The 21,677-nt window shown below is 42.8% G+C and overlaps 1 protein-coding gene across 2 annotated transcripts in view; it reads left to right on the top strand.

The window, feature by feature from the left end:
* The first annotated feature begins 7,638 nt into the window (after window positions 1-7,638).
* The window catches only part of LOC118402153 (receptor-type tyrosine-protein phosphatase N2-like), a 148,225-nt gene continuing 134,186 nt past the window's right edge, over window positions 7,639-21,677 (top strand). The window contains exon 1 of one of the 2 annotated variants that reach the window (XM_052477002.1): window positions 7,639-7,836. In XM_052477002.1, coding sequence (XP_052332962.1) covers window positions 7,761-7,836 — 76 coding nt within the window. In that variant the 5' untranslated portion in view covers window positions 7,639-7,760. The remainder of the gene's footprint in view (window positions 7,837-21,677) is intronic. The other variant, XM_052477003.1, reaches the window with a different exon arrangement.

Below are 21,677 nucleotides of genomic sequence, written 5' to 3'. Positions count from 1 at the left end.
AGTAGTGAGTGCATACATTTGAATACTCGCACTGCTAATACAACCCTGGCACTGATAGCACCATGCTCCACCAACTGGGCTACACGTGACTGAGCTCCACTGATTGATGTGGATTTAATAACTGACATCAATAGGGGATCAAAGCTTTCAACTTGGATTCACATGGTCAGTCTGTCATGGAAAGAGTTCATAATGTTTTGTACACTCAGTGTATATACATAATATAGAGCCAAACTATTAAGAAACTGGCAGTACATCTGTTTGTATATAGCTAGGTTTCCATCCAATTGGTGATGGATTTTCATGCAAATATAAAAAATTCTGCATAAAAACAATATGAGCATTTTCCCACCAGAGATGTTTTCATCAAATTGACTTACAAAATACATTTTTGCTGTTTAAATTCTCATGTACCGAAATATAAAATACAAGTGAAATTAGTTTCCCTTGCATTTTCAACTCTACTGATGGTTTTCTCACAAAAACAATTGCATTACAGTGCCTTCAAAGTATTCCTACCCCTTGATTTACAGTATTCCATGTTTTGTTGTTACAGCCTGAATTTAAAATGTATTATTATTCATTTTTTATCCATCTACACACAATACCCTGTAATGACAAAGTGAAAGCATGCTTATTTTTTTTTGCACATTTAATAAAAATTACATCCAAAAATACCACATTCACTTGTGTTCACACCCATCTACACACAATACCCTATAATGACAGTGAAAACATGCTTACTTGTTTGTGTGCAACTATATTGAAATGCAGAAATATCTTATTTGAATAAGTATTCACACCCCTGAATCTGTACTTAGCACCTTTGGCAATGATTACAGCTGTGAGTATTTCTGTGTAAGTCTCTAAGAGCTTTCCACACCTGGATTTTGCAACATTTGCCCATTTATCTTTTCAAAAATCTTCAAGCGCTATCAAATTGGTTGTTGATCATTGCTAGACAACCATTTTCAGGTCTAGCCATAGATTTTTAAGTAGATTTGTCAAAACTGTAACTCAACCACTCAACTCCAATGTAGATTTGGCCTTGTGTTTTATTGTCCTGCTGAAAGGTGAATTCTGTACCAGGTTTTCCTCTAGGATTTTGCCTGTGCTTAGCGCCATTTCTTTTTTATCCTGAAAAACTCTCCAGTCCTTAATTATTACAAGCATACCCATAACCTGATGCAGCCACCACTATGCTTTAAAATATGGAGAGGGTTTTCAGTAATGTGTTCTATTGGATTTGCCCCAAACAAAACACTTTCTATTGAGGACAAACATAAATGCTTGCCACATTTTTGCAGTATTACTTTAGTGCCTTGTTGCAAACAGGTTGCATGTTTTGTAATATTGTTATTCTGGATAGGCTTCCTTTTCACTCTGTCAATTAGGTTAGTATTGTGGAGTAACTATAATGTTGTTGATCCATCCTCAGTTTTCTCCTATCACAACCATTAAACTCTGTAACTGTTTAAAGTCAACATTGGCGTCATGGTGAAATCCCTGAGCGATTTCCTTCCTCTCCGGCCAGTTAGGAAGGACACCTGTATCTTTGTAGTGACTGGGTGTATTTATACACCATCCAAAGCGTAATTGACAACTTAACCATGCTCAAAAGGATGATCACTGTCTGATTTTTTTTTTACCCATCTACCAATAAGTGCCCTTCTTTATGAGGCATTGGAAAACCTCCCTGGTCTTTGTGGTTGAATCTGTGTAGAATTCGCTGCTCGACTGAGAGACCATACAAACTGTATGTGTGTGGTACAGAGATACAGTAGTCATTCAAACTCATGTTAAACACTGTAATTGCACGCAGAGTGAGTCCATGTAACTTATTATGTGATTTAATAAGCACGTTTTACTCTCAAACTTATTTAAGCTTAAACCTATTGACTAAAGACATTACAGCTTTTATTTTTTTATGAATTAGTAAAAATGACTAAACATAAATTCACGCTGACGTTATGGGGTATTGTGTGTGCCAGTGATGACAAAAATCTCAATTTAAGCTCATCACCTTGCACTTTAACCGCCCTGTGATGTTCACCATCATTTACTTAATCTGGAGCCTAATAAACTGCATGCTTTTCCCAACCAGTCATAATGGGAGGACCACACAACATGTGTGACTCCATGCGTAATTCCATGTTTACTTCCATATGATGGTTATTATATCCATATTTGCTCATAAAAGCATTTCCACGGACATTTCTGGCATAATTCATTTTACCACCACAAAAAGATCCCACCTTGTCTATCTTATTTTGTTTTGTCGACATTTGAAAAGTTGACCTAAATTGTTCTGTTTCGGGCCTCTCCCTCACCCCGGGTTACCAGCACCATCTGGCAAGTGTCTTCACTGACATTTTCAACCTCTTCCTGACTGAGTCTGTAATACCTACATGTTTCAAACAGACTACTATAGTCCCTGTGCACAAAAAAGCGAAGGTAACCTGCCTAAATGATTACCGCCCAGTAGCACTCACGTCAGTAGCCATGAAATGCTTTGAAAGGCTGGTCAGGGCTCACGGAAACCCTAGATCCACTCCAATGTTATTGTTCATTTTTTATTTAAAAAAAAAACTTTATTTAGTAAATATTTTCTTAACTCTTCTTGAACTGCACTGTTGGTTAAGGGCTTGTAAGTAAGCATTTCACGGTAAGGTCTACACTTGTTGTATTTGGTGCATGTGACAAAGTTTGATTTAATTTGAATTCGCATACCGCCCCAACAGATCCACAGATGACGCAATCTCAATCGTGCTCCACATTGCCCTTTTCCACCTGGACAAAAGGAACACCAATGTGAGAATGCTGTTCATTGACTACAGCTCAGTGTTCAACACCACAGAACCCACAAAGCTCATCACTAAGCTAAGAACCCTGGGACTTAACACTTCCGTCTGCAACTGGATCCTGGACTTCCTGACGGGCAACAGCCCATCTGCCACGCTGATCCTCAACACAGGGGCCCCTCAGGGGTGCATGCTTAGTCCTCTCCTGTACTCCCTGTTCACCCACAACTGCATGGCCAAGCATGACTCCCACACCATCATTAAGTTAACTGACAACACAACAGTGGTAGGCCTGATCACCGACAACGATGAGACAGAGTGCCAGAGTGCCAGGGCAACAACCTGTCCCTCATTGTGAGCAAGACAAAGGAGCTGATCGTGGACTATTGGAAAAGGAGGGCCGAACAGGCTCCCATTAACATCGACGGGGCTGAAGTGGAGTGGGTCGAGAGTTTCAAGTTTCTCTCTCCAATATCCCTCCTCAAACTGCTCCATCGACTCCCAGACGGTCTCTGGCTCTCTCCTCGGCTCGGCCGACCGCCCCTTGTGCCCCCCCCCCCCAAAAAAACGTGGGGTTGCCCTTGGTCTGTTTGTGGCAGCGGACCCCGGCGTCGTCGCAGTCCTCCTTTACTCCTCGGAGACTCCCGCCAAGGAAGGGTCTCGCATCCACCTAGTATCTCTGCCCATGACCAACTCTCCTTCACCTCCTGGGCACGCTGCTTGGTCCTGACTAGGGGGGATATTCTGTCACGACCGTCGTATAAATAATTGGACCAAGGCGCAGCGTGAGTAGAGTTCCACATTTTATTGATAGTGACATTCCAAAACAACAAAGATATAATGATTGTGAAATATGTAGCGCACATAGGCACTCATACAAAACAATATGCCACATAGCAGGTAGGAAAATCACACTAAGTATGATCCCCAATTAGAGGTAACGATTTTCAGCTGCCTCCAATTGGGAACCATACACAAACACCAACATAGAAATCTAATAACTAGAAACCCCCCTAGTATATAGGCGTGACAGACCTATATACTAGGTGGGGTCAGAGGATGGCTCCCAATTTTGTAAAAGACTACACCTGTTGTATTTGGTGCATGTGACAAATAAAATTGGATTTGTCAATACCTAAGCCTAGCATCACTGAGACCAGGAGACCACACTGTCTGTGCTGAGCCCAGCAACATCCTAGTTGTGAATGAATAAACACATATTAGACAAAGAAGAAAATCACTGAATAAATGCCTTATATATTAGCATTGGCTTATAATACCTTAAAACAGCCTAACTACAAATTAGTGCCTGTCACATGTGCGTGTACAGATAGCTATTGACTTATGTGTACTAAAAGACAATCTAAGGACTTTTTTAGGCTATGGCAAGTTAGTACCTGTCACATGTGTTCCTCGAATCCCCCCTTCCCTGATTAAGTGGTAATAGCCCGCTATTTCATACGATATAGAGCAAAAATATTAACTCTTTAAAAAAAAGCGAGTTTAATTGACTCCAATCTAAATGTATGTAAACTTTCGACTTCAACTGTTTCTATAATTTCGACCAGCCCACCCAACTAAAAGATGGTTCAACCAATGCCAGATGGCCAATCTGCCCCTTCACATACCCTTTAAACCCCCTATACTCTTTTGAGGCCCCTCTTTTAATGTCACTGAGGTCTCTTCTTCTTCTTGGGAGATAAACCAATGGGCAACTTGGCATTGTTATACGTAACCCTAAGTATAATGGGATGTTAATCGTGTAATTAACTCAAGAACCACACCCGTGTGGAAACACCTGCTTTTCAATATACTTTGTACCCCTCAAGTGGTTCCTTGATTTTGTCAGTTGTGTGTAAGACGTCGAATGAAAACTATCTCTGGAGTGAGGCTCCTATCCTCCTCTTGTTCCGAATTGGTTTGCCACCTCTATGTACTTGTTTATCTTATGCTTTAAATCCACAAATATTCAGATATTTAAAAGTACATTCTTTTTACAATTACCATGTTTGAGAATGTCTCCTTATGTCTTTTAAACGATAAAGATTGTTTGCTGTTTACACAGCAACAAGCTGTATATTACTTTGGCTCCTTGGACTCCTTGGAATTTGTGTGTCATATTGTTTTCATTCATTTGAATGTCTTACTGTTTTCATTTACTTGAGCTATATCACTGCAAATGAGTCACAGAAGATGCCATTTGAGGGATGGTTTTGTAAATGGTGTATGTGTCAGTGTGATCACGATGATTGACTCACCTGATCTGTTTTACCATTTGTGTTACCTTGGTTTACTTTTTATTTATCTGGTCATTCGTTTCAGAGAGAGGGAGGGATTGTCAGTCAACTCAAACCACCTTAACGTTCTCAATTCCCACCTTTCTCAGCTGTTTCTTCAAAGTCTGTACATTAGGTCTTCTACATATTAAAGGTTCTCTATCTGAAGATCACACCAAAGCAGGATGCTGCAATAACAGATGTGATTATGTATTATTGCATGAGAGAGAGAACCTGTGCCACAGAATGATGTGGAGAGACGGAGAGAGAGAGAGAGGAATGGAATATGAGAGAGAGGAATGGAGAGAGAGAGGAATGGAGAGAGAGAGGAATGGAGAGAGAGAGGAATGGAGAGAGAGAGGAATGGAGAGAGAGGAATGGAGAGAGAGGGGAATGGAGAGAGAGAGAGGAATGGAGAGAGAGAGAGAGAGAGATGGAATGAGAGAGGAATGAGAGAGGAATGGAATGAGAGAGGAATGGAATGAGAGAGAGGAATGGAATGAGAGAGAGGGCGATGGATTGAGAGAGAGAGAGCGATGGAATGAGAGAGAGAGCGATGGAATGAGAGAGAGAGCGATGGAATGAGAGAGAGAGCGATGGAATGAGAGAGGGAGTGATGGAATGAGAGAGAGATGGAATGAGAGAGAGGGAGAGATGGAATGAGAGAGAGTGATTCATGCTAGAAAGGTACATCTAATGTTTGGGTTTTCCTGGAACAAATGCTGTCAGTTGGAATTTTCTGTAAATGTCCTCATAGTATACATGCAGTAGGCCTACTGTTATTACTTCCTAAATTATAACAGAAGGCATATATTGGCATTTCATTTGGCACATTCATACTGCTGTTCATTGCTTTTCAAGGCTTAAAAATCCTCCTTTAGCCTGTCTCCTCCCCTTCATTTACACTGATTGAAGTGGATTTAACAAGTGACATCAATAAGGGATCATAGCTTTCACCTTGATTTACCAAGTCAGTGCATTCGGAAAGTATTCAGACCCCTTGACTTTTTCCACATTTTGTTAAGTTAAAGCCTTATTCTAAAATGTATTAAATAGTTTTTCCCCCTCATCAATCTATACACAAATCCCATAATGACAAAGCAAAAACTGGATTTAGAAGTTTTAGCAAATGTATTAAAAATAAAAAACGGATATTACATTTACATAAGTATTCAAATCCTTTATCAGTACTTTGTTGAAGCACCTTTGGCAGCGGTTACAGCCTCGAGTCTTCTTGGGTATGACATTACACATCCCAACAGCATGAGGCTGCCACCACCGTACCAGGTTTCCTCCAGGCATTCAGGCCAAAGTTCAATCGTGGTTTCATCAGATGCAAGAATCTTGTTTCCCATGGTCTGAGAGTCCTTTAGGTGCCTTTAAGCAAACTCCGATCAGACTGTCATGTGCCTTTTACTGAGGAGTGGTTTCTGTCTGGCCACTACCATAAAGGCCTGATTTGTTGAGTGCTGCGGAGATGGTTGTCCTTCTGGAAGGTTCTCCCATCTCCACAGAGGAACTCTGGAGCTCTGCCAGAGTGACCATCGGGTCCTTGGTCATCTCTCTGACCAAGACCCTTCTCCCAATTACTCAGTTTCCTGGGTGGCCAGCTCTAGGAAGCGTCTTTGTGGTTCCAAACTTCTTCCACAGGTGGACCCCAATCAAGTTGAAGAAATATCTCAAGGATGATCAATGGAAACAGAATTTTTTTAAATTATATATTTTTATTTCACCTTTATTTAACCAGGTAGGCTAGTTGAGAACAAGTTCTAATTTGCAACTGCGACCTGGCCAAGATAAAGCATAGCAGTGTGAACAGACAACAGAGTTTTACACATGGAGTAAACAATTAACAAGTCAATAACACAGTAGAAAAAAAGGGGAGTCTATATACATTGTGTGCAAAAGGCATGAGGAGGTAGGCGAATAATTACAATTTTGCAGATTAACACTGGAGTGATAAATGATCAGATGGTCATGTACAGGTAGAGATATTGGTGTGCAAAAGAGCAGAAAAGTAAATAAATAAAAACAGTATGGGGATGAGGTAGGTAAAAATGGGTGGGCTATTTAACGATAGACTATGTACAGACAGCTGCAGCGATTGGTTAGCTGCTCAGATAGCAGATGTTTGAAGTTGGTGAGGGAGATAAAGGTCTCCAACTTCAGCGATTTTAGCAATTCGTTCAGGATGCACCTGAGCTCAATGTTGAGTCTCATAGCAAAGGGTCTGAATACTTATGTAAATAAATGTGTTAAACATCTAAAAACCTGTTTTTGCTTCTTCATTATGGGGTATTGTGTGTAGATTGATGTGGAAACAAATTAATTGAATACATTTTAGAATAAGGCTGTAACGTAACAAAATGTAGGAAAAGTCAAGAGGTCTGAATACTTTGCGAATGCACTGTATGTCATGGAAAGAGCAGGTGTTCTTAATGTTTTGTATACTCAGTGGGTATTGTTGTGTGCGTTCAATGATGTGCTGGCTGCGCTCTCTGCACGTGCGCTTCTCCTTGACGTCAGCTAGGAGGGGCCAAAGCGGTTTCTGTTGTGTTCTTAGTGCTGATCATCGTAGTGAGGCTGACTGCAGGAGCAGAGACCCAAGGAGCTACTGCTTGAAACGCCCTGCATCCTCCCCTACCTTCCATCTCCATCTCTCTCTCTATCCTGCATGTGAAGCATGGATTCGATTTACATTTTTCTTGTGCTACTTGTTTCCCAAACCTATTTTCCAGCCTCTGCAGACAGGAAATTCGGTGAGTAGCTTACATCTATTTATCTGTGATTATGAAGGATCATAATGTTCCCACAGCTGCGAGGAGACGCACATATGGTTATTTTGGGTCTCTGTCAATATTTTATTAGGCAGTCTGGAAAGGCACTGAATAGCCTACGACTGCAGCTCTTTTTTTGTTGGAAGATATAACGACTATATCTATAATGGGGGCAATTCGGTGTAATAAAGCCTAATGACAAGAAAAATGTGCAAGAAATATAGGCCTATATTATTGTTTACACCTGTTGTTTACAAATACGTTTTTAACATGTGCAGGCCAGCACACCTAAAGTGGTTACTACTCTTAAATTATTACTATTTTAATAGCCACTGGGTAGCCTAACAGTTTTCTTATTGGAATAAATGCCATTATTTAGGATACAGTATAACCTTTTTTTTGCAGGGAGAAATCGCAGAGAATCACTGTAGGCCATCAGGATGTTTGATGTCTTTCTCTCACTAAAATGGTGAGGGTCAGGGAAAAGTCTTTTTCAATGTTGGGTGCGGGACCGAGGTAAAATTCGCTTTATATTTTATCTAAGGTGGATATTCGGTTTTCTCTTGTCAATAGCTATTGAACCAAGCATTCCATGACTTTAAAGATGCTATATTCTGAATCAGGGGTGGATGGAGAGCAATCCACACTTTATTATTTATTTGTAAAAGATTTTGGATTGCAATCGTCAACAGCTTTTACACAAAGTGCGCATGACTATGAAAAGGATATAATCTGAATTGAGGGAGAATGGAGAATAACCATAGTTTTTTTTGTTAATTGAAATGTCAATATACATGTTTTTTCTTCCGGCTTTCAAACTTCAATAGCTCTTACACGAAGTGTGCTGTGACTATGAAAATGCTATATTCTGAATCAGGGGAGGACGGAGAAAAATACACGTTTTTGTTGAAGTAAAAAATAAATGTAAAAAGCCATGTGTTTTTCTCCATCCTCCCCCGACTCAGAATATATACTTTTCAATGTCATGTCACGCTTTGTGTAAGAGTTATTGGAGATGTAAATATTTTATTAGGTGTGGATTGTTCTCCATCCACCCATGATTCAGAATATACCATCTTCATGTTCATGCATGCTTGGTTCAATAGCTATTGAGATTGAACCGTATTTCCAGTACGAAACAAATTATACCTCAAAGAGAGCGGGCCACTTTATTATGTAACCTTGATAAGTGGCGGCAGCGCTGCTATGGTGACCAGAAAAATGGTAGCTATGCTGCTCATTGGGAGGAAAACCAAAACATTATTACTTTCTAAACCTTCCAAAACCTATTTGTTTGTAGCCATATCTATTATTATAAAGATAAGCATTTAAGAAGAGAGATTAAACTTAATCACATTGTAGAACACCTCCTCCTTTTAGTATTATATATGGGTTTAGACTAATTGTTATCTATATTAAAGGCTATGTAATACAATACTCATCCCATGGAAACGATGTTTTTCATATCAAACAGTATCTAAGGATTATTCCGTGAGCATATTTGATAGTGATGTGGAAAAGTTCATCTAAGGCCTCTGTGTGGTGATGAGTTCCATTTACTTCAGTTTTCAGTCGTTTGCTGTTTGCTTGCTGTTCAATGTGATGTTGTAGCCTCATAACGTTTTCTAATTGCATTTGCGATAACTCCATCATTCAGGTGGAGAAGGTCAATTAGCTGCCATTAATGCCGTGTGTGTTTTCCCATCGACTTCACTGACTTACCCTTGTTTGACGCACACCAGAATTGAGGGAATTGTTCTGCATGCTAAAAGTACAGCAATAGCATACGGTGTACAGTGTCAAGACATGTACACAATGCCATGGACTAATGTGTAACACGTACCATGACGCTGCTTTTACACCTGTGCAGTACCTCTATTATTACTCTAGTAATGTTGTATAAACATGTTGTCGCCATGGAGCATAGTAATTACTGTATTACTACACAGGGATAAGAGCAAGTTACGTAAAGTGTCACCAGCTCACTCTGACTGTTCTACCTCCTCAATAGCATTTTCTCTATATTATGTACTATATTGTACAATACGCTGCCTTGCCTGTCTCACTCAGCTTTGACCTTATTGATATTGGATGTACTGTAGGGCCGGTATCCCAGACACAGATTAGGTCTAGTCCCTGACTAAAAATCCCTTTCAATGGACAATCTCTATTGAAGTGTGCATTTAGTCTGGGACTAGGCTTAATCTGTGTCTGGGAAACTCTCCTGTAATGTTCAGGACAAGCAGAATGTTATTCTTGGTTGCAGTTAGTGGAGTGTTTTGATGGTCTACCACCACATTCAGAAGTGATGCTGTCAAGGTTTAACGTTTCATTTTCCTCTGTTGTGTCTTGGCACAGCGTACAGGCTTGTGTAAATTGTAGATTTGTAGATTATTGGTAAAGTGAGGGACAATATTTCCCTTTCTAATGAGGCGACTAAGATGTCTAGATCTTTCTTGACCCATATGAGGATGTAGATAGGGCATTAGCTTTGATTCCCCTGTAGCTACTAGCTAGTATCATTTGACAACAGTAACATCTGTTACGCTCTTGTTTTTGCTGCAACTGAGCCCTACTATGACTATATACTCGAGCCCACGTTGCCTGTGTCAGATTTTGTATCATGTGGTTGAGTGACTGCTGTCACTAACAGCCGGTGAAGCTTCATTCACTGACTGCAACCCCAATCACCTGTGTGCCATCTTTTTAAGTTCACATGAACTTCAGTGTAGGCTTCAGATAGTATCCCTCTGTTTTCTTCAGTTTCATGCCAAGTGAACACGACCTTGCTGTAAGAACACAGTCACCTTGTTCTTGTTGTGCTGCTACACACATTGTTATCTCACTGTGTTGTGTTCACTTCCTCTGAGGCCAGACAGACGACTCCATTTGAAGGCAGCTAGCTATGGGCTCAGAGAGGAAAGAACGACGAGTTATGTACAAGCTCTTGGGTTTATTTTTGGATGCCTGGCCTCGACTGTCTGAGTCACTTTTACTTCCTGTGTCAGTTGATCAAAAGCATTTCTACATTAGCTGTAGTGTCACTTATGTGCGGCTGCTGATTTACAATCAGATGAAGAGGCCTAGTTGCGAACTAAAGAGCCACATTGCACTTAAGTTGTCGTGTTGCTTTTTTAAGTCATTTGTTTCTTCCTGGGTTGGTTGCTCGAGTTGAAAGCATACTTGGATCCATTCCCCAACGACAGCAGGGAGAAAGAAGAGCCAGCGTCATCATCCCCACTGTGTCCATAGTGACTGGGAACAAACAGCCTATAGAGATTGAACTTGTCTGATAATTTGCAGGATTAAACTGTGAAGTTGACAGTGTGTAACTTTCAAAGTGTCAATTTAGAGGAGGGCACAGATAGTGGTTTGGAATTGCAGTCCCAATATTTGCTTCATTGTTTGTGGACCTTGCCAGAACTACCCTGGAAATAACCGTTTCAATCAGGTGTGCTCACACACAGCTCCTTAAATCGATAGTCAGGCAGCACAAACACAGAGAGATTACTAACTGCCCCCTGTAACTCTCATCCCCTCCTCTCACTTCCTGAGACTGACTGCCTGACTCAAAGCTCCGGCATTGATTCACGAGACTGAAGCTCTTCACTCAATCCTCTGAAGTCTCAGCCTGTATTCAATGTTCACTGCTCTTGCTATACACCACTACTCTAGCAGGTCTATTGCAATAGGTAAGGACATTTTCACATTGCTCAGATTGTTCTGCAGCTTCGGTATTTCATGAGGAGAGGCTGTTGACATGTTGTGACGGGGTCATGTCGGGCTATGTCCTCCTGTCCATGTAGTTTCCCTGTATACACTGCAGCCAGGTGATGTCAGCCTCGATAGCCATCAGTCATGCCCCAATGCAACTGAACAATCAGCATGAATTAAAGATGTTAATACCTGTTGCTATGGAAACCGGCGCACAGGCATGTGTGAGATGACCTTTTCCGAGTGCCAGGCGGGCTAGTGATTGCAATATTTGATTTCGTTTTCCTGTTTAGTAAGTGTTTCTAGTCAGGCCGCTGGCTTACAGAGCAGAGAGATACTGACCCTCAACCAAACTATAAACCTACTGGGAGATGACTAACTTCTGGCTTTTTGTGGCTTGTTGAAGTCTAAAAGTTATTTGGGGTGACTGACTCAATTTCCATAAAGTTAAGAACTAAAGAATGTCTAACTAACAGTTACTGAGAGGAATGTGTTGTGTGACCAAGTTGAATGTAGGCTACTGTCATTCAAAAAGCATGGCTACAGCCATCATTGGAATGTTTCCAACAGGCATGACACTAAGGTATGACTTTTCATAAAGTAACCTCTGAACATGTCTCGTTTTTAGTTTTCCGTTGCAAAGCGTTTTGCTACGGTGAACCGGTGCCGTAATGAATACATCCCTGAGCTCTGTCCTTCAGTAACAGCTATCTGGTCGGAACATGCAGATTGTAGTGTGGAAAATGGACTGTGTCCCAAATGGCACCCTATTCCCTATGATATAGTGCACTACTTTTGACCAAAGTAGTGCACTTTAAAGGGAGTAGCGTGCCATTTGGGAAGTGGACTTGGACTCTTGTTTGTTAGAGAGATAACGGATTAAAATTGTAATGCTGCTTGGCAGCACTAAATCCAGGGTAACGACAGTGCTCTTTGCACACAGGGTGGAGTTGATTGAAAAATCCATTCCCATGTCCAGCCAGTTCTTATTTGTCTCGTGTGCCACCCACCACCTATTTAAGACTGCATTCATAATGGCCATGAACCCCACAGAGTAAGGCTCAGAGGGACACAAATGACAAATCAGGTTCAAAATACCATTCAGCAGATGAAAACCCATTCAGCTGTTGATTTCAAAATGACTCAAAAATAGGATGAAACATGACTGTCTCTGAAATATTGTACAGTAACATCTTACTGTACGTCTTCAGAGCCAAAATAGGGAGGGCCATGTTGAATACAAGAGAAAATGTTAGAGGAACATGGTTTGTAAACAAGGGCACACCTCAGGGAAAAGGATGGCCACTATTATTCATTCACTTTGCAATAAGGGGTGGACAAGAATGACTCAAACTAAATGTCTAGTGACAAATATGGAGAAGGGTAGGGTGTTGTTCAGTGGAGTAATTTTGCAATTAATGGATCCCCATTAGCTAACGCCGTAACGCTAGCCAATCTTCCTGGGGTCCAACACCAATTAACAAGACATTACAAACAACTACAATCAAGACTTAACAAACATTCAACAAGTAGACAATACAGGTAATTAAAATACCTGACAGGAAACACATTTAACATTCACTTGATGCTTTCTATTTGTTGTCCAGTCATATGGTCTATCACATTAGATGTTCTGTCTATTTCCTGTCCAGTCATATGGTCTACCACATTAGATGTTCTTTCTATTTGTTGTCCAGTCATATGGTCTATCACATTAGATATTCTTTCTATTTGTTGTCCAGTCATATGGTCTATCACATTAGATGTTCTTTCTATTTCCTGTCCAGTCATATGGTCTATCACATTAGATGTTCTTTCTATTTCCTGTCCAGTCATATGGTCTATCACATTAGATGTTCTGTCTACTTCCTGTCCAGTCATATGGTCTATCACATTAGATGTTCTGTCTACTTCCTATCCAGTCATATGGTCTATCACATTAGATGTTCTTTCTATTTCCTGTCCAGTCATATGGTCTATCACATTAGATGTTCTTTCTATTTCCTGTCCAGTCATATGGTCTATCACATTAGATGTTCTTTCTATTTCCTGTCCAGTCATATGGTCTATCACATTAGATGTTCTTAATTTTTTTTGAAGGTGGATTTACTTTTTGCCTGAAAAATATGGATTGGTAAAAAGTTCCATTCAGCTATAGCTCTATATAATAGATTTAAGTTGATTTGTCCTTGGATTGAGTTGTTTTAGCCGCCCTGAATTTGCCTGTCTGGTTTGGTGGTTATGCTTGTTGCAAAGTATGTACTAGTTGGACTGAAAAATAGTTTTTAAAATTCTTATTTTTTAAAAATAAATAATACATTCCTAAAGAGAACCAGAAGACTGGATAGTAATTTGTTTTTAACGTGAAGCCATGAGAGATTCTGATGCATTTGATAAATATCCATTCAGTTAGTGTAGTGGATGGAATACTCAGGTATATGTCAGATACCCACTTATTTTTCAGAGGGCATTTCCTATTCTCACTTCTTAATCCCCACGATGAGTGTCAAAGTAGTGTAGAGATATACACTGTATCAATTAATAAGGCTGATGGAACAGATCTTCCCAATTTAGGCGCAGGTAGGCCTACGGCAATATTTGGAAGTCTTCAGAAAATAATTGCCTCCACGTTTCTATAGTGAGATTTTAGCTATAAGCAACTTTGAAGCAAGGTAAGACATGCCTCATAATAAGAATGAAAATGTCCAGGTTTCAAACAATTAAGGAACAGGAAAAATATAGCGATGCTAATGATAGGTCTAACTGTTGTATTCTGGTAGATGGAAAGGCTCTCAAATTCTCTATTAAATGTTAACTAGCTACATATAATGATGTACGGTGAGAGTCGAGAAGCCAGTTCAGGGAGTGAATACCTTTTAATAAATAAATGAACACAACAAGAAACGCGAACAGCTCACCAACATGACACAGAAACAGGAAAAATGACAACTGGAGAAGAAACCAAAGGGAGTGACATATGAAGGGCAGGTAATCAAGGAGGTGATGGAGTTCAGGTGAGTGTCATTATGTGCAGATGCGCGTAATGCTGGCGACAGGTGTGCGCCATAACGAGCAGCCTGGTGACCTAGAGGCCGGAGAGGGAGCACACCTGACAGTATCCCCTCCCCAACGCGCGGCTCTAGCCGCAGGATGCCGACCAAGATGATGATCCCAGGGATCAGGAGTGGACTGGTCACCTCTGCTAAGGTGAGGGAACCTGTTGATCCGGCTGAGGCGCTGGAGAGAGAGCATACGTGACAGTACCCCCTCCCCGGTGCGTTCGGCTCCAGCCACAGGATGCCAACCACGGGGACGATCCCAGGGATCTGGAGCGGACCGGTCGCCTCCGCTGAGGCGCAGAAACCTGACAACCGGCTGAGCAGTGAGAGCCCGATGAGCTGGCTGAGACCTCCCTGGTTGCCTCGGCTGAGGCATGGGAGCCTATCAAACCCGCCGAGGCATGGGAGCCTATCAAACCCGCCGAGGCATGGGAGCCTATCAAATCAAATCAAATGTATTTATATAGCCCTTCGTACATCAGCTGATATCTCAAAGTGCTGTACAGAAACCCAGCCTAAAACCCCAAACAGCAAGCAATGCAGGTGTAGAAGCACGGTGGCTAGGAAAAACTCCCTAGAAAGGCCAAAACCTAGGAAGAAACCTAGAGAGGAACCAGGCTATGTGGGGTGGCCAGTCCTCTTCTGGCTGTGCCGGGTGGAGATTATAACAGAACATGGCCAAGATGTTCAAATGTTCATAAATGACCAGCATGGTCAAATAATAATAATCACAGGCAGAACAGTTGAAACTGGAGCAGCAGCCCGACCAGGTGGACTGGGGACAGCAAGGAGTCATCATGTCAGGTAGTCCTGAGGCATGGTCCTAGGGCTCAGGTCCTCCGAGAGAGAGAAAGAAAGAGAGAATTAGAGAGAGCATACTTAAATTCACACAGGACACCGGATAGGACAGGTGAAGTACTCCAGATATAACAAACTGACCCTAGCCCCCCGACACAAACTACTGCAGCATAAATACTGGAGGCTGAGATGGGAGGGGTCAGGAGACACTGTGGCCCCATCCGATGACACCCCCGGACAGGGCCAAACAGGAAGGATATAACCCCACCCACTTTGCCAAAGCACAGCCCCCACACCACTAGAGGGATATCTTCAACCACCAACTTACCATCCTGAGACTAGGCCGAGTATAGCCCACAAAGATCTTCGCCACGGCACAACCCAAGGGGGGGCGCCAACCCATTACGCACATCTGTAGGCTCCCGCTGAGGCATGGGAGCCTACAAACTCGCTGAGGCATGGGAACCTACAAACCAGCTGAGGCCTCCCAGGTAGCTCCGACTCCAACACCCGGACCCGACATCACCTCCAACACAAAAACCAACAAAAAAACACTCCCTGATGCTTCCCTTTGTTGAGCCGTCATTCTATAACGATGTACTCTGAGAGTCAGGAAGCAGGTTCAGGGAGTGAATACGTTTAATAAATAAACGCACACAACAAGAAACACGAACAGCGCACCAACATGACACAGGAACAATGACAACTGGGGAAGAAACCAAAGGGAGTGACATATAAAGGGCAGGTAATCAAGGAGGTGATGGAGTTCAGGTGAGTGTCATTATGCGCAGATGTGCGTAACGCTGGTGACAGGCGTGCGCCATATCGAGCAGCCTGGTGACCTAGAGGCCGGAGAGGGAGCACACGTGCCACTACAAAGTAGCCTATGCCTACCTGGCAGAACGATATGATGATTATTTTCATCAATCCACTGGCTACAGGAACACTGCTAACCAAACAACAGTGCTAGGTGCCTGTGCACTGGAATTAAAGGGTAACTGCACTCAAAAAAGGCACATTTCTTAGATTTTTCCCAGACCTCAAATGTGGTCTCCTGATGTGGTTTAATTAAGCATTGTTATGGTTGCTGGTCTCTCTCTCTCGCTCTCGCTCTCGCTCTCGCTCTCTCTCGCTCTCTCGTCGGTTGATAGTCAGTGAGTGTAGCCTACATATTGTAATCGAGGTAAGTTTTTATCAGTTACCGCATGACTGTAATGTGCATAATATGACATAGCTTTTTAAAATGTAGCCAACATAATCTTTGATTTCTTGATCAGTCTTTGTATATTCCGTAGGTGTGGCCAGGCTCTCTCAGTCTTCAACGATTATTTAAACAAACGTTATGTCAGTCACGGGACACAGACTTTATAGACAATGGACACAGTAGAGATGGGGGTTTGAGCTGAAAAAGGATGAATTTCAGGAGGCAGTACTTTGATCAATAGCGGTCAGTTAGCTGGGATGAGCTCTTCAGTGCGCCTTGATGATACCAATAAACAAGAGATGTTTCACTGTCTAATACACAGAGATCTCATTTTCCAGATGGTCAAACTTGATTCATTTGCCAGTAAAGACCAAATCACAGACAGCTCGTGTGGAAAAACACCCACAGTGTTGTTATTGATTCATTTGTCAGAATGACTTATTTTTTATATTACCGTGGTTTTAGTAGTTACATCCTTCAATGTGGTGTGGCTGTATAAAACACATATTGGTTACACTTTACTTAGTGGTGATATGTAGCATTAAAAAAACCTTCAGAAATACTTTATATGCACGTCATATAGGCATAACGCTCTACATATCAGCACTAAAATGTTCAGGTTATAACTTGGCCTCACATTCAACTCCAGGTCTCCCTTAGTTCCCCCCAATGTTGCTTCTGTGCTCATCAGGTTGATCGGTATGCCAGCTCTCCTCCTCGTGTTAGTTTAGGTGCTGTCTTCTTCTTCAGCAGCCCACTCACAGACACAGGAAGGAGCGGAGTAGAGCTGACTCCTTCGTCAGTAGCAGGCCCAAAATAAAAAGGAGTGTGAGTCTCTCTGTCTTGTGTGCATGTAGCCATACTGACTAAGAGAGTACAGTATGTGTAGCTCTTCTTAGTCATACAAGTACACCCGAAATCTCCATTCACACGCCACTTCAAAAGAGCACTATTATTCAATACTTAAAAACATTTCTGTACTTAAAAAAAAAAATTCAAACACACATAGTCTTATTTTAGTGAGTGTTGCTGGCGTGTGTGTAATGGATTCACAGCAGCACAAAGGCTGTAGAAACACCAACTACAGAAGGTAGTACTTACTGTATGTATGATGCACATCACACGTCGTGTCTGCACTCTCCATAATGTCAGAGAGCTATACCTCCCTGCCTGGGGTGTCTTATGTGCACTATGGAGTGTGCTACCAGTGGTGGTGGGGTGCTGCTGCAGTATGACAGCAATGAGACACATTATCTGCATCCCAAATGGCACCCTAATCCCACAGGGCTCAGGTCAAGAGTAGTGCACTACATAGGGAATAGGGTGCTATTTGGGACACTGTCTTAGAATGCCAGCAGCACCACACTAAACAAACAAAAATATGTGAAAATACGTGTTCAGGAAGCACTTGGGAGAAAAGCAGTCATAAAAACCTGGAGATGACAAACTATTTATATCAACTCAAGAAATTGCAACATTGAGGAAAGTGGACCCATGCAGCCGCCCTCATCCCATTCCCATGTCATACAGTTACTGGGCCCAGCCTGAGAGCGATGTAATACTGCAGTTCAAATTGGATTTATGAATAGGGTTATACATGGTATCCTCGGGAAGGTAAGGGGGGTGTCAAGTTGGTTCTTGGAGAAAGAACAATTGTGCCTGTTAGGCCTACCCCTCTCCTGGCTGCAGCGCTGTCACCTACTTTCTCCTATCACCTTCTCCCCTCCTTTCTCCTTTCCCCCTCTTCCCTCATACCTTCTCCCCTCCTCTCCCCCCTCTTCCCTCCTCTCCTTTCCCCCTCTCCCCTCCCCATCCTCTCCTTTCCCCCTCTCCCCTCCTCTCCTTTCCCCCTCTCATCCTCTCCCTCTCCATTCCCCTCCTCTCTGTCTCCCCTCCTCTCCTCTCCTTTCCCTCTCCTCTTTCCTCCTCCTTTCCCCCTCTCCCCTCCTCTCCTTACCCCCTCTTCTCTCCTCTCCTTTCCCTCTCCCCCCTCCTCCTTCACTCCACCCCTCCTTTAGATCTATGACAGGTGTAAAAAATTGTCTGAAGTCAATGTGTATTGCCAGATTTCTGTGAAGCAGACATTTAAAATACTCCTCCGCTGGAGTGCTGTACTAAACTATCCTACGCCTTGACCTCCTTCTCCCCTCTCTCTCCAGATTAAATTCTATGACTAGTGAGGTCCAGCCACCCGACAACCTGCCCGCTCGACGCCATCCTCTCCTCCCTTCTGGAGACCTTCTCCAATTTCTCACTTAACTCATCTATGACCACTGGCTCCGACCCTCTGACTTCAAAAAGCCCGGAGTCGCTCCCCTCCTTAAGAAACTAACACGTGACTCCTCTGATGTCAAAAACTACAGACCGGTATCTCTTCTTTCTATTCTTTCTAAAACACTTGAGTGTGCTGTCTCTGACCAACTCTCTCGCCATCTCTCTAAGAACAATCATCTTGACCCAAACCAGTCAGGCTTCAAGACTGCTCTCCTCTGTGTCACGGAAGCTCTCTGCACTGCCAAAGCTGACTCTCTCCTCTGTTCTCATCCTCCTAGATCTATCCACTCCCTTCAACACCGTGAACCATCAGATCCTCCTCTCCACTCTCTCAGGGCGTCTCAGGTTCTGCACTCTTGGATTACATCCTACCTGGCAGGCCGTTCCTTCCAGGTGACATGGAGAGTATCTGTGTCTGCACCACGTACTACCGGCCCACCAGATCAAACTCAACCTCGACAAGACAGAGCTTGTCCAGGAAAGGCCTGCCCGCTCCAAGACCTCTCCATCATTTTTGACAACCCCACGGTCCCCCTCCCAGAGTGCAAATAACCTTGGTGTGACCCTGGACTACACCCTGTTGTTCTCTGCAAACATCAAAGTAGTGACTCGCTCCTCCAGGTTGATGCTCTACAACATCCGTAGAGTACGACCCTACTTTACACAGAAAGCGGCGCAGGTCCTAATCCAGGCACTTGTCATCTCCCATCTGGACCATTCGCAACTTGCTGTTGGCTGGGCTCCCCGCTTGTGTCATCAAACCCATGCAACTTATCCAGTCGGCCTGGTGTTCAACCTTCCCCAGTTCTCATGTCACCCTGCTACTCCACTGACTTCCAGTCGAAGCTCGCTTCCACTACAAGACCATGGTACTTTCCTACGAAGAGGCAAGAAGAACTGCCCCTCCCTACGTTCAGGCTATGCTCAAACCCTACACCCCTACCCGAGCACTCCATTTTGCCACCTCTGGTCTCTCGGCCCTATCACCCACCCACTCAGCCCAGTCCAAGCTCTTCTCTGACATGACACCCATGCTTAATTTGTAAATCGGAAGGTCCCGGAACACATAGTGAGCGCGAAAGGTGTGTGTGTGGGGTGGGGGGCTCTGAGGTACAGGAACACATAGTCTCAAGTCTGAGTTTCTTATAGCCTCATTTTCTAGACAACACTGCAGAACACCATCCATATGCATATGTAACAGTATAATTTTTAAACCGTCCCCTCGCCCATACCCGGGCGCGAACCAGGGACCTTCTGCACACATCAACAACAGTCACCCACGAAGCATCGTTACCCATCGCTCCACAAAAGCCGCGGCCCTTGCAGAGCAAGGGGAACTACTACTTCAAGGTCTCAGAGCAAGTGACGTAACCGATTGAAACGCTATTTAGCGCACACCGCTAACTAAGCTAGCCGTTTCACATCCGTTACACATATGCACACATACTCCGCTGTGGGGCTTACAACACCCCAGTTTCACATCATTTTCAAGACATCAATGTAGCAGTAGAACAAATATCACAATATCGGAATATAACTTCAAATAAAATAAATCAATGTAGACCAGAGCAGAACACACATGAGAATTTGTAGGCCTCCTGCCTTTGTGATAATATGAAGCACATATTCAGAATACCTTCACAGTACAGAAGACATTTGTAAAGAAAAGAAAATGTCCTACCTTAGTTTTCAAAACATCCCACAATGACTCTCCTCATGTCAAATCCATTTAACTCCTGATTGTCAATTTCTTGCTCAAGGCCATGAGCGGGCCTGTGGCTGTGACGTTTAGCCTCCTTCTAAAGCTCTGGCTGTAGTGTCTTTTTTTCTCTTCATTTTGAGTGTTAACTATAACCTGGGTGACTTCATTAGCCTTGTCTACAAGGCTTGCTGCCACCAAATGCGCCTTGTTTCGGGTATGTACAAAAAACTTTTTGTTGATGTATTTTTGCATAGGATGATCATTTTACTGTACATTCCACCAACTATTTTGCTAGTTTAATCCCTCCAGTCATTTCTAGACCCAAGCCCCATACCTTTTTTGCATGTTCTACAGCTCTTTTTAGAATTCTGTATGACAAACCAGGGGTTATGTGTTTGCTTGTTCTTGAACTGCAAATTGCTCCGGCTCCGAGCCGGTGGTGATGCTGAACTGGCTGGATTAGTAGCGCTGCTAGCTAAAACATCGCCATCAGGACCAGTTCGCCCCTCAATTCTCTCCTCCGGCAAGGACAGTTCTCTGGCTCGTTCTGGGTTCGATCCACCATCTTTCGCTGGACGTTTGGACTTGAGAAATATTACCACCCTATTGTCTTTTCTTATACATTTTTATTTCGCTTTTCCGCGGTTCAAATTCAGTAGGGAGATGACTAGCCTAGGCTATGTCATGTGATTACATAGGGACCTCTTCACTAGCTGACCACCACTACCAAGACCTGTGCCAAGATTAGTTATTTACCCCACCGGCCCTGCCCTTAACCTCCATGTACAAATAAGAGAGCAGGTCTGGAAACCGTGTGGCAGGATAGGATGATTACACAGTAGGATTACCGCGCTTTTACATTATGGTCTTTCTACGGGGCGGGAGAAATAACGAGGAGGCAACTTGATTTAATGATGATTGCTTTAATTTAAATGGCTACAGTGTGAACTGTGAAACAATTAATAAATCATGCCCCGAGAGGTACCGGATGTATGCAAATAGGTGCCGAAACAAAGCAAGTAAAATCTGAGAGGTACCGGATTCTATTCCGGCAGGATCCAGTTTAAATTAA

Source organism: Oncorhynchus keta, chromosome 23 (genome assembly GCF_023373465.1).
Source record: "Oncorhynchus keta strain PuntledgeMale-10-30-2019 chromosome 23, Oket_V2, whole genome shotgun sequence".
Taxonomy (NCBI): Eukaryota; Metazoa; Chordata; class Actinopteri; order Salmoniformes; family Salmonidae; genus Oncorhynchus; species Oncorhynchus keta.
The sequence above is the reverse complement of the archived record's forward strand: the minus strand, read 5'-3'. Positions and strand labels throughout refer to the sequence as shown.